The sequence below is a fragment of the Amorphotheca resinae genome (genome assembly GCF_003019875.1).
Source record: "Amorphotheca resinae ATCC 22711 unplaced genomic scaffold M430scaffold_2, whole genome shotgun sequence".
NCBI lineage: Eukaryota > Fungi > Ascomycota > Leotiomycetes > Helotiales > Amorphothecaceae > Amorphotheca > Amorphotheca resinae.
Window position 1 is genome coordinate 2,572,390 of NW_020194472.1, and position 11,439 is coordinate 2,583,828.

General features: G+C 51.2%; 4 protein-coding genes across 4 annotated transcripts; 1 reads left to right on the forward strand and 3 right to left on the reverse strand.

Moving 5' to 3' along the window:
* The first annotated feature begins 152 nt into the window (after positions 1-152).
* Positions 153-2,093, forward strand: M430DRAFT_64317 (hypothetical protein). The gene is made up of 3 exons (XM_024869099.1): positions 153-372; positions 428-623; positions 677-2,093. The coding sequence occupies exons 1-3, from the start codon at positions 212-214 to the stop codon at positions 1,901-1,903; spliced, it is 1,584 nt and encodes a 527-aa protein (XP_024724405.1). The 5' UTR covers positions 153-211; the 3' UTR covers positions 1,904-2,093.
* M430DRAFT_134616 (hypothetical protein) lies at positions 2,087-5,491 on the reverse strand. Its single transcript, XM_024862364.1, has 3 exons — positions 5,446-5,491; positions 5,289-5,385; positions 2,087-5,216 (listed from the first exon to the last, which is right to left on the reverse strand). Exons 1-3 carry the CDS (start codon positions 5,476-5,478, stop codon positions 2,131-2,133), a joined length of 3,216 nt encoding a protein of 1,071 aa, XP_024724406.1. The 5' UTR covers positions 5,479-5,491; the 3' UTR covers positions 2,087-2,130.
* Positions 5,492-6,168: 677 nt separating this feature from the next.
* On the reverse strand, positions 6,169-8,185 carry M430DRAFT_33383 (hypothetical protein). The gene is made up of 2 exons (XM_024866360.1): positions 7,243-8,185; positions 6,169-7,156 (listed from the first exon to the last, which is right to left on the reverse strand). Exons 1-2 carry the CDS (start codon positions 7,956-7,958, stop codon positions 6,181-6,183), a joined length of 1,692 nt encoding a protein of 563 aa, XP_024724407.1. The 5' UTR covers positions 7,959-8,185; the 3' UTR covers positions 6,169-6,180.
* A 458-nt stretch (positions 8,186-8,643) lies between these two features.
* M430DRAFT_95442 (hypothetical protein) lies at positions 8,644-9,617 on the reverse strand (the record flags this gene model as incomplete). The annotated part of the gene is made up of 4 exons (XM_024869891.1): positions 8,644-8,827; positions 8,876-9,093; positions 9,169-9,237; positions 9,309-9,617. 4 exons carry the CDS (start codon positions 9,615-9,617, stop codon positions 8,644-8,646), a joined length of 780 nt encoding a protein of 259 aa, XP_024724408.1.
* Between the last annotated feature and the right edge of the window lie 1,822 nt (positions 9,618-11,439).

An 11,439-nucleotide genomic window follows, 5' to 3' on the forward strand; every position in this document is an offset into this window, starting at 1 on the left:
CCCACGTCATTTGAGGCTCTTCGGACTTCTTTATCGCGGAGGCCAATACAGTTGCTGGGCCAACCGGACCCTTGTCTCATTGTTGTCATTCCCTGTACGACGGGGGAGCATCCCTGGTTGATATTGATGTTCGTACAAAAGACATCGTCACGTATTCCTGGTCGGCCTGCTGAAGCTTCCCAAGCTGAGGCAGTTCTTCCTTTGTTCAACGATGGGTGTCGACCAGCCTTTCCTTTACGATGCTGTCAAGCAAGACAACTCTCTTCCTTACAACAGCTTCGATCCCAAGGCCGTCACACGCGCAAGCTATGCTCCCAAACCCCCGCGACCAAAGCATGAGGGGCCGTTAATCTCTTTCAATCAGCATCCAGAGTATGTTGACGATAGCTTCAAGTCTCAAGGAGGCAACGCTAACTACTACATATAGCTCCTATTTCATCCTCCCGTCAGGAAACACAGATGTGAAACCGATGGACCCCTCCGTCAAGAAGTGGATAAAATGGATGAGAATAGTTCAACTGGTTTTGAGATGTTTGGAGTTATTGTGCTCAGTGGGATTACTGGTCATGATGATCCTGATTAGAAAAGTCGACGCCTCTACGGGGTGGATTTTGAGAGTAGTCGTGAGTTGTGGTCGGAACGTTGTCCATTCGGAAAAGGTGCTGACCTGCTTCAGCCTGGCATTGCCATTCTCCACACAGTCTACGGTGTCTATCACCTGGGAAGGAAGCCGTCTGGAAGAACCCCAGCATCATCTGCGTCCTATATGCTATTCGCAGCTTTCTTCGACATATCCATTGTGCCATTTTATGTCTTCGGCGCTCTGGTTTCGAAGACTCAGGAATCTTCATGGACTACGGTCCTTTCTAACCAGGACCTTGAGCCTATACTTGCTACGGTGGTCTTCTATTTAGCAACTGTAGGCGGCGCATTCTACTTCATATCTTTGGGGGTCTCTCTATATCTTGCTGTCACATTCCGCAAGATCACGAAGCTTCCTCCTGACATGAACCCACTGGAAGATAACCTCACATCTCGCCATAAGCGCAACAAGTCTTCAATGTCTGTGGCTACAACTATGTCAGAGAAACGTCTTACTTCTCCCTTGGAAAGCAAATACAGTTCGGGGGCAGCATACGAAGACCTCTCCCGACCACCCACAATACCCTTCTTCCATACCCGTTCTGGCTCTGTCGACTCCTTCTCAACCTACAAAGCAACACCCCCACCATCCCGAGATGCGCGTCATGATTTACCCAGCCTGAAACACCAGGTCACTTCCGACTCAGCTCGCTCTTCTCGCTCTACCAATGATCTGAAGCGGAAGTCTCAAGGATCCGCACCTCTCAACCGCGGCTCTTATACCGAGGTCCCCCTTTCCGACAACAGCTCGCAACGCTCCCCTCGCAAGATCGGGAATATCCAAGAAGCCTGGTTCACGGCCGACTCTCTGGCCACCACCAAGCGGAGCCGGTCCGCGTCCCCCAAGAAAGCCAGCTACCAGCCTCTGCACCAACGTTACGACTCGGACGATCTCTCATCGCGACACGCGCAAGCACTAGAAGAGGACCTCCACACACCCTCACCCCTCTACGAACTTGACCGCGAATCCCCGCTCACCGAGATCCGCAACAGCAGCGGCGACATCGCAGACCTATCTCCGCAAGTGAGCGAGAAGCCATCGATCCGCGAATTCAAAGCGAAGGGCTACGGTGAGCTGAAACCGGGAACTCCGCCCATCATGATTGGCGCGAGCAGACAGGTATCCTCGGGGATTGATTTTCCGAAGAAGGGAGGCTTTTGGGCGAAGGATAGAGATGTGAGTGGGAAGCTTGCGGAAGAAGGTCGAGGAGGCGATGGGAGTGGATGGGGAGCACGGTTTAGGAAAGTTAGTGGGAGGTAATTGGATGGATGCTATTAGACATCTTTTGCATGGTTTTGATACATGTTTTTTTTGCTTTTTACTTTGTTTAGCCGGCGTTATATCGTGCAGGAAGCAGGAGCTTTATGCTAGGGGTTGGTTTGGTGTATCTTGCGGTTATGGTTTTAGATGGTATCTGGGATTGGAAAATGAGAAATGTTAATACCTTGGGAGCGTCCCATCCCCTCCAAACTCCAAAATATTGCTTCTCAAGGTGACGATGATAATGATCCAGACTCGACCCTATGTTTCCTAATATATGCCGCCCAATCAGTAGTAGTAGTTGTTGTAGTCCTCCCCCCTCCCCTTTCCCCATCCAAAGAAGAAGCGCCTTCTTCTATCCAACCCATATGATCCCAAGCTTCCAAACCACATAGATGTCTCATGGTCGGTCTTCCATGCGGGCAATTCCACGGCTTATCCAGCTCTCCCAAATGCCTCACAACCTTGCCCATCTGCTGCATTGTCAGAGTCTTCCCGATCATAATACTACTTCTACAAGCCCTCATCGCGAACATCTTCCTGACTTTCGAAGGTCTCGGCACCGCTATCGAGCCAGACGGTTGTTCCGCGAGGAGCGCGAGCAGCTCTTCGAGATCCGGGAGCGAGAATGTCGTCTCGCGACTCAAGGGGAGGCTGACGAGTTGGCAGCGCTGCCCGACGGGCATGCTGCCGCTGGAATCGACGCTGACAATGAACCCGTTGCTTTCTAGGGCGGGCTTGTTCTCCATGACGATTTCCTCTTCGAGCGCCGTGAGCTCGAGGGTTTTGGGCTGCACTAATCGCTGCGATTGCACGATGGTCGTTGATTGCAGACGCTCGAAGTTGTATTTCTCGTCCGACGCGTGCTGGTCAATGATAAATATCTCGTCGCCTCCCCCGCGGGACGCCTCCGAGGAGCGGGAGGCCAGGATAAATCCAAGGTTGAATTGGCCGATGATTTTCATCTTGGCGAAATCGCTCTTGGAGATGGTTAAGGAGAGCTTCTCTTCCGCTTCTTCGGAATCCAGAGTGGCATTTCCGGCTTCCGCAGCTGGTGATTGGCGGTAGGTGCTTAGAGCTTCATCCAGTGTACGAAGTTGCTGGGCAATCTTTGAGGTACTGGTTTCCAAAATTTTGACAAGATTCAAAGTCATATCTTTTTTTCGTCCGCCTCCTTTGAGGAGGGCTTTAGCCCGCATGACATTCTCCTCTGACGGCTGAGCGGATGCTTCCTCGGCAGTCTTGATCATCTCTTGGACTTTTGCCTCTTCTCGGGCTTTCTTTTCGTCTTCATCGACATATTCATCGTCATCATCTGGAGCTTCAAAACCAGGCTGAGAGGATCGGGGTTCTTCTTTAATCGCAGCTTGACTTGACAAAGGCTCAGCGATTGTCTCATCATCCGCAGCAGGTTCGGATTGCACGGGGAGATCCACCGAACCAGGAGAAAGAGAAGAATCACGAGTTTCATCTTCAATTTCCTCGGCTTCGCTTTCATCTTCCTCGTTTTCCTCTTCTTCGCTTGATATAGACTGCTGGGTTGTACCAGGTGCCGCAAATCGCTGGCTGAGTCGACTCCCAAACGAGGGATGAGGGCGCTTGGGTGTTTCCGCTCGACCCCTTTTGCGAGAAGTACTAGAAATACTATCGACCCGTGGTCTCTTGGGGTATTGTATCCCAATAGAGCTTGTCACGGTATGGTCGCCAATAGTGATAGTGGCCAACTCTGCAGGAGCACGCTGGGACCTTGCGCTGCTTGAGAATGAATTTGAAACTTGGGAGGATGGTTTCACGGGTGACGGAAGAGCAGGAATTGGCGGCTCCGAAACTCTAGGACTACTCTCTTGGCTGTGGGCATCCCCTGTTTGCTGTTCAGCAATCTGTTGATCGGTGTCCGCGACAGAGAAAGATGATCTGGGGGAGTGAGCATGAGACTTCTGGCTGATGGTAGGTGAGCCATCTTCAGCAGCGTCCTCTGCTAAGACTTGTCCACTCTCTTCACCTAGCTTCTCAGAATCATCCTCTGCGGAAAGACCAACGGAACCCTGATTATTAGCCTTTGAAGATTGAAACTCTGGTCGGTTCTCAGTCTTTCTGCTCATCCAGTTCGAAATCAGACTAACAGCCTCGCGATCGCGATTCATGGAATCCCTAGACACTGCACCCCTAGTTTTAGAATTTGACGTCTTGTCTGAAACTCTTTCTTCGCCCTCCTCTCTGCTAGAATCTTCAGAGCTATCTTCGCGCTCGGTGGGTTCAACCGGCATCCTTGGCATCTGGGAAGAGACGGTGTTCTCGCGACTAATCGTCAACTGCTTGTAGGATGGCAGCTTCTGCGCGGGTAGTTGCGAGACAGGTACCGTATATTCCTGTGATTCGAAAAGAGCGATGAGAGCCGTCTTCAGATTCTCCAACATACGGGTTTGGTCGTGGAGTAAGATAGTCCGCTTATCAGGACTGACGTTGACATCATATAGGTGAGTGTCTAGTTCTATATTGGCAAATATAAATGGCGATTGTGAAGCATTGTATGCCTTGTAGACTTCGTTGAAAGCCTTGGAAACTTGGGGTAGCCCACAAGGCCTTGCGTTGACGAAGAACATTTGCCTATCAGGAGTCTGTCGTCCTTCGCCTGATACAGGGCGTGAGATATGGCCAACGATGCGAACATCCTTCTTTCCTCCATCTTCCTGCGTGCTCCGCCGTTGGCTCGGACCACTGGTTGGCTCTAATTCCAGTGTCAAATCGAGAGGCACCAAGGCCGTAAGGGTCTTTGCTCCGAAGACGTTGGCGATGTTGTCCCTGGTTGTCTGATTGCCCTTAGTAGAGAATAAAATCGTCTTCTTCCCTTTGGCAGCCTGCTGAGAAACGGAAAACTTAATGCCGGTCTGAATGCAAGCATATTGGCCCAAGACACCAATGACCCTGCTCCATTCCCTTTTGATATTTCTCTCGAGCTCTCTCCTCCTAACAGGAAGATTGTTGAAGAGGTTTTCCACTATCACCGTAGTCCCCTTCTGCGCAGCGACGGTGCTCTTCCCCTTCAATTTCCCCGATACCTCAAACTCGAGCTTCGTGCCCTTCGGCGCATCCCGCGCCATACATGTTATAATGGAGAAACGCGACAGCGCGCAGAGCGAAGACAAAGCCTCGCCGCGAAAGCCGAAAGTCTGAAGAGTCGCGAGGTCGGAATAGGTCGAGAGTTTGGACGTGTAGTGTTTCAGCGCCACGGTCTCGTAATTATGCGGCGAGATCCCATCGCCATTATCTTGAACCTCGATGGATTCGAGCCCTTGATTTTTGAATCGCACATCTGTGTGGCATATTGCATTAGCACGTATACCTATACAAATCTCAAGGCTGCTGCTGCTGCTGGAATATTCACCTATATTCGTCGCCCCCGCATCAAGACTATTCTCAACCAGCTCTTTCACCACGGAACAAAGATCAACGATGACCTGACCGGACTGGATTTGATGCACCTATTGATTTCAGAAGCGTTAGAACGAGAGCGAGAGCGAGGTTCACGCAGATAGCATTACCGTCCGGCCTTCTATGGGTTTTATGGTGGCCATAGCATGGCGGCTTGAGGAATCGCGATCTCTTGGGGAGAGAGACGCGAATTGATGGATCCTGAAGTCAGCCTCGCGTCGGACGCAACGTCACTCACAGCCCATTCACCATTCAACCATTTCTCAGAACATCAAAGTATATCCCTGGCGAGTCCTTGGACGTGGATCTCTACCTGGATTTCATTACCTGCCATTATATTCTCTAGTTCTACTTCTCAGAATAACTAATGCCTGGATCGCCATCCAAACCCAAGTGGAAAAAGCAGGCATCAATACTAAGTGAGGTACATGATCCATGGATATAAGGCGTTGAACATTGGCTAATAGTGCTATTTTATCGGTTTCTTCTCCATTCTATATCTATATCTAAGAGCTACCTAGGTCTCTTGATCCTCCCGCTATGGTGACTGGCTGTATCGAGGCACTGTGCCTAGTGTTTCCCATACCAATTCTCGTATGCTTCTCGAGATGTTATCAACAACAATACCCTATCCTCAAATGAAAATATGTAAGAAAGCCATATTATTATAGGCTAGTTTACTCTATTGTTAAAAGAAAGTCAATGACTAAGAATAAAGATGATTCACTACAAGTGTTATAGTTAAATCTTATATTCTAAATTCTGAGTCCTTCTACATATGCTCCCCCTTTTCTCAGGAGCGGGGAGGATGAAATGTTTCCTTTTTGTCAGAGGGCTTCTTCAGTCTAGCTTGATTTTTTCAATAACTCCTTAAGCAAGGTCGCCACACCAAGCACTTTTTCCTCCTCCATCCGCCGACCAACAACCTGCATTGTTATAGGCAATCCTTTATACACGTCGGGTTCATAAATGCTTCTGATGTGTCTATCTAGATCGCCCGTCACCTTCGGAATCTCTTTCCCTGCGGCATCCAGTTCCTCTCCCAGATCAGCTTTGTGCAGCTCGGGATCAACAAAGCCCACCGGCACCGTACATGACGAGAAGTCTAGCACGTTTACAGTACCCGTGTATCCTAAATATCGTGCTTTGGCATAGTGACCATGTCGCGGAGCAACGGCCGGATTGACAGGCGTGAGATAGACATCCATCACATCCTCGGAAGTTCCGACTTTGGACGTCTTCTTCCACTGCTTCAGAATTTCCGTTTGGAAGGCGAGTCGCTCACATGCCAGGGACCAAGACTCAAGTAATGTGAGAGGCGGCGCAGCAGAGGCGTTGGTTAGGAGGTTCTGAGCAGGCTCGCCGGAAACAGCACGCGATCGATCGATGTCACCATTTGCATCAGACGCAAAGACTCTGGTTAGAATCGAAATAGCGGCCTTTTGGTCAATCCTCCAGGGGATCACTTCGTGCCCTGCAGCTTTTAGTACTGCTTCCAGTTTTTCCATACCCCAGCGAATGGGTGGCTGTGGGAATATAATTCCATCCCAATGCATGATTCCGATTTTCAGTTTCCTGCCCGACGTAACGGATCTGAAGATCTCGTCACGCCAGGGTACTGGCTGGCACTTGGGATCTGAAAGCCACGGTTCGGCGTCAGCGACGGTCTTGGTGAAGAGGACCAGCGAGGCTGGTGAACGTGACATGGGTCCGACAACCGAGGCAACCGTTTCTTGTCCTTCCATGGAGTTTAGTATATTGCTGTACGGGATCCGGCCGGATGATGGTCTCAGACCCCAGAGGCCTTGATATGCTGAGGGGCTATGAGAAGTCAGCATGATTATAATTCGGTACTTTCCTTTTCCCCTTCCTCTCTCTTGCTGCGCGAAGAGAACTTCATCACTCACCTCCTAATCGACCCCCCTATATCAGAACCTATACCCATAGGACTCCCACAAAAACCAATCAGAGCGCCCTCCCCACCACTCGATCCCCCACACGAGAAAGAGCGATTGAACGGATTACTCGTAGTTCCGATGATATTATTCACAGTCTCTCCCCACATACACCCAATACTCAAACTCGTCTTGACAAACACCACCGCGCCCGCCTCCTGCAAGATGCTCACCAACAAGCTATCCTCCTCATCCTTCTTCCCCAGGTTCCCCACAAACCCACACGTCGTCTCCGTGCCCACCACCCTCACCTGATCCTTCACCGACACCGGCAACCCATGCAGCGGGCCCGTCGTCCTCTTCCCATTGCTCTCAAACTCCCGATCCAGGGCTTCGGCCCGCGCCAGCGCCGCCGCGTACGGGAATTCCAGACAGCAGTTCAGCAGCTGGTGCGCGATGACCGCGCGGTGCGTGTACGCGTTCAGCACCTGCACGCTGCTGAAGCGGCCCTGAGCAATAAGATCTAGGAGTGCCGGAGCATCGAGGCTCGTGATGAGAACTTCTTCTGATGTGAGGTATTGGGCGGCGAGCGAGTGCACGGGGGATGGGTCGGTGGTCGAGTGGGTGAGGTCGCTGTGGATGTATTGCGGTGGTACGGAGGTTAGGATGCGTGACTTCTTGTCGAGGGCGCGGGCTTCCCAGGAGGGGAGATCGGTGGTGACTGTCATGCTTGTTTTGAGAGTGGGACCTCAAGCTTTGCTCTGTGGTATGATATGGTTCGTAGTTGAAGGAGGGGGAACGGAGGAGCTGTATGAAAGAAAGAGTATTCCCTCGAGTGAGAGGTGATACTATGTAAATGGAAGTAAAGAAGTCACAATCAATCACCTACTCATGCACAGTCAAAGAGCAAAGAAAGATAAGGAGCGCGCATATCCCCTTATCCGAGACCTATGTGATAAACTCACCGGACCCCATCTTCAAGGATAGGTATCTTGCTCCTGTAGGAAACTGCAGACAGACAGTGGGAGCCTGGGAGGTCGTTCCGTAGATGGATGACAAGAGCCGAGAGTGGGGGATTCGAGAAGCGCGCACGTGATGTATAGATACCGGAGTAGGTAAAAAGGCGGGCCCATGGGCTAGATAATAGAAAGACCCGCTCGCCCCATCTGTAGGAACTCCCTTTCATTTTATCTCGTAGGGCAGTATTATTCATGGCCGGAGTAGTCAAGTAAGCATGCTCATCACTGAAGATTGAGAGTTGGCGCTCGAGAACTTGAACCCAGGTACAGCCGCTTGGGGAAACGAGCGAAGTTGCTGAATTAAGATCGTCGAAAACGAAAAGTTTAGAATTTCCTACTTTCATCATATTTCTTTTTTTTTCTTTGTCCTTTTCTCTGCAAGCCTCCCGAAGGATCAAATAGCTCGTCCACCATCAATCTCCAAACAAGTGCCGGTGATAAACTTCGCTTCGTCGCTTGCCAGGAAGAGGCAGTAATTGGCAACGTCTGAAGGCTGGGTCAGCCGCCCAAGTGGGACATTAGATACGAATTTCTTCACGTTCTCTTCCGTGTGCGGCACGCCGACAAACGTCTCGAAGCTATGCCATGTCAGCCGCAGTTTTTGAGAGGGGGACCAGAAGACTCACAGGCCAGTGCCGCTGAGAAGGGGGCAGACAGAGTTGATGCGGATGTTCTTCTCGCCGTATTCCGCAGCGAGGCCTTTGGTCGCGTTCGTCACGGCGGCCTTGCTGGCATTGTACCAGACGAGGCCGGGGCGAGGCCTGACGGTTCCGATGGATGCAATGTTGATCATGGACCCGCCTTCGCCCTGGTTGATGAGATTGGGGATAAAATGTCGGGAGCACTAGATGCTTGTCAATATTGCGGATTCGGAATAAGGGGACTCGTTTGGCCACTGAGGGCGGCAGAAAGAACTCACATGGAAGATGCTCTTCACGTTCACACTGAATACCTTGTCGAATTCATCCTCAATAACCTCCAGTGACGGCTATCCAGCATCGAGTCAGCCGCCCGATCGATACCTTCTCACCCATTCTCCCCGGGAACAGCGCCACTCACCTTGTTCCTATAGCTCGTGCCCGCATTATTAACGCAAATGTCCAACCGGCCGAACTTGTCGAGCGTGTTCTCAATGAGATTCTCCCAGTCCTCCTCGCGCGCAACATCCATCTTGATGAAATACATGCTCCTCGGGTGGTAGGCGGCGACGCGCTCCCCACCCACAGGGTCTATGTCGGCGACGACTACTCTACAGCCTTCCTCGGCGAAGAGCTTGGCGATGCCTTCGCCGAAGCCGCTGCCGCCGCCCGTCACGATGGCGACTTTCCCGGCGAGGCGGCTGCCGAGGACTTTCGGCTCTGTGACCATCTCTGCCATGATCTCGGCCATGCTCGGGAGGGGTTTGTTGTTGAGGGGGTCTTCTCTGAGGAGAGAGAGGCAGGTAGGTAGGTGATGGAGAGCTTGGATGGGTACAAGGAGAAGGAAGGGTGGAATCGCAGGACTTGATCAAGGTGGGGAATGGAACTTGTGGAGATGCAGGCCGTGGATATCACGAAGATGCGAGAGGCAGAAATGGATAGTTACGATCATGAAGAGGATTGATGATGGAGAGACTTCCCCCATCCGCCCGATGATTAGTCCCTGGCAAAGAAAGTGGCATGAGGGGTAAGGCATCACGTGAGTGCGGGGGAGCTTGCCACGACGACGAATGAGACTTCTCATCCTCCCTTACTTACAACCTTGGACCGCACTGCCCGAGGTCGATTCCGGGTATTTTATGAAGTTTGGGTTTATACTGCAGCACTGTCGACTGCAATGGTACCTTGGTTGACATCGATATCGCGGTTAAAGACGAGGTCAATGAGGGCGAGGGTCCAAGCTCCTGCACGCTACTATTAATAGTTCACGGGTATGTGCAGACTTCCAGAGCTTGGCCATCTTGGGGTGTAGTGCATATCTGGGTATATCGACATATGTGAGAGACGGAGAGAGTGCTGCAGGACAGTCCGTCCTTATACTGGGAGTCTTCCATGTTTGAACAGAGGGCGATCAAAACTGGAGCAGGCCTCACGTGCGAACACAGCCGGCAGTTGACGGGGCAGGCTACCTGGGTAAGGTACCTTACCTACCTACGGGACAGTGGACACCGTACGCTGGGCCGAGGCTCAATTGACAGTTAGCTGACTGGACATGTACGCATAATAAGAATAAGAATAATGCAAGTAATGCATGTAATAATCAATGTCACTAATGAGAAAATAATCCCGGCCTATTACCACCACTGGTCGCGGGCCAGTGACCATCTGGGTGACGTGATGGAACGGCGGCCAGAAGGGGAGGCTTGAGCTGAGGTAATCATGGCTTTACCGTTGGACAGTTGGACTTGTGTTTAGAGTATTTTAGAGTTTCCGTTTTACCAGTTTAGCGTTTAGGTACGGAGGGTTATTGTTGTTCGGCCTCATTTCTGCTCCGTTTCCACGGGCGAATATCTGTCTCAAGAAACAGAGATCCATTCATATCTAATCAGGATTATGAATAATACCACTATAAGAGATTAGAATGTACCTGGCAAAGAGAAAGACAACCTCCTTTCACGTGAGAGATCAATAATATGGAACCCGTTCCAGCCTCCTCCTCGTGCAGATCCTGGGTGGATTTAGGTAGACTTGAAGAAAATGGACCTCCACACAGTCCACACACCGGCGCTCTCGACTATTATTGCGGCCTTTTGCTTTCAAACTGTTTCTGCACAGCATTCCCTAGCCGGCTCCTGTAGTTGTTGCCCTCCAATGCGGTAACATGGGATGCACATCGCCAGGCCCCCCCGCAGAATGCTTCCATGATTCCATGATTCCACGATCCCAACTTCCAGGGAAGAGGACTCCGTCGGGCCAGAGATGCTACTATGGCATGATACCATCCTGTGCCCTCTGCAGCATAAGCTGGAGAGAGGCCCGGACAACATGGACTTCTTTTATATTACCCTCTTCAGTCCAATACAATACATCATCAATCATCTTGTCTTGTCGTCTTGGCCAGCTCCTGTCCTTCCTTGTCTTGACCAAGGTCTCCCTCGACCGATTCCCTGTCGCTCGCTCCCGCACCCTCGTTGTTGTCGCCGCGTCGTCGTAGGAACACTGCCTCGTCGTTCATACATATCATAGCATAGAGGACTTCCCTTCCCCCCCCC

What these genes read in the sequence shown, in the direction of transcription:
- M430DRAFT_33383 (XM_024866360.1), bottom strand. Translation starts at nt 7,958, where the DNA reads ATGACAGTCACCACCGATCTCCCCTCCTGGGAAGCCCGCGCCCTCGAC. An exon ending in ATAGGGGGGTCGATTAGGAG is followed by an intron (nt 7,157 to 7,242) that starts GTGAGTGATGAA and finishes GACTTCTCATAG; the next exon opens with CCCCTCAGCATATCAAGGCC.
- M430DRAFT_134616 (XM_024862364.1), bottom strand. Translation starts at nt 5,478, where the DNA reads ATGGCCACCATAAAACCCATAGAAGGCCGGACG. An exon ending in AACCCATAGAAGGCCGGACG is followed by an intron (nt 5,386 to 5,445) that starts GTAATGCTATCT and finishes TGAAATCAATAG; the next exon opens with GTGCATCAAATCCAGTCCGG. An exon ending in TGCGGGGGCGACGAATATAG is followed by an intron (nt 5,217 to 5,288) that starts GTGAATATTCCA and finishes TATGCCACACAG; the next exon opens with ATGTGCGATTCAAAAATCAA.
- M430DRAFT_64317 (XM_024869099.1), top strand. Translation starts at nt 212, where the DNA reads ATGGGTGTCGACCAGCCTTTCCTTTACGATGCTGTCAAGCAAGACAAC. An exon ending in TCTTTCAATCAGCATCCAGA is followed by an intron (nt 373 to 427) that starts GTATGTTGACGA and finishes TACTACATATAG; the next exon opens with CTCCTATTTCATCCTCCCGT. An exon ending in GGTGGATTTTGAGAGTAGTC is followed by an intron (nt 624 to 676) that starts GTGAGTTGTGGT and finishes GACCTGCTTCAG; the next exon opens with CCTGGCATTGCCATTCTCCA.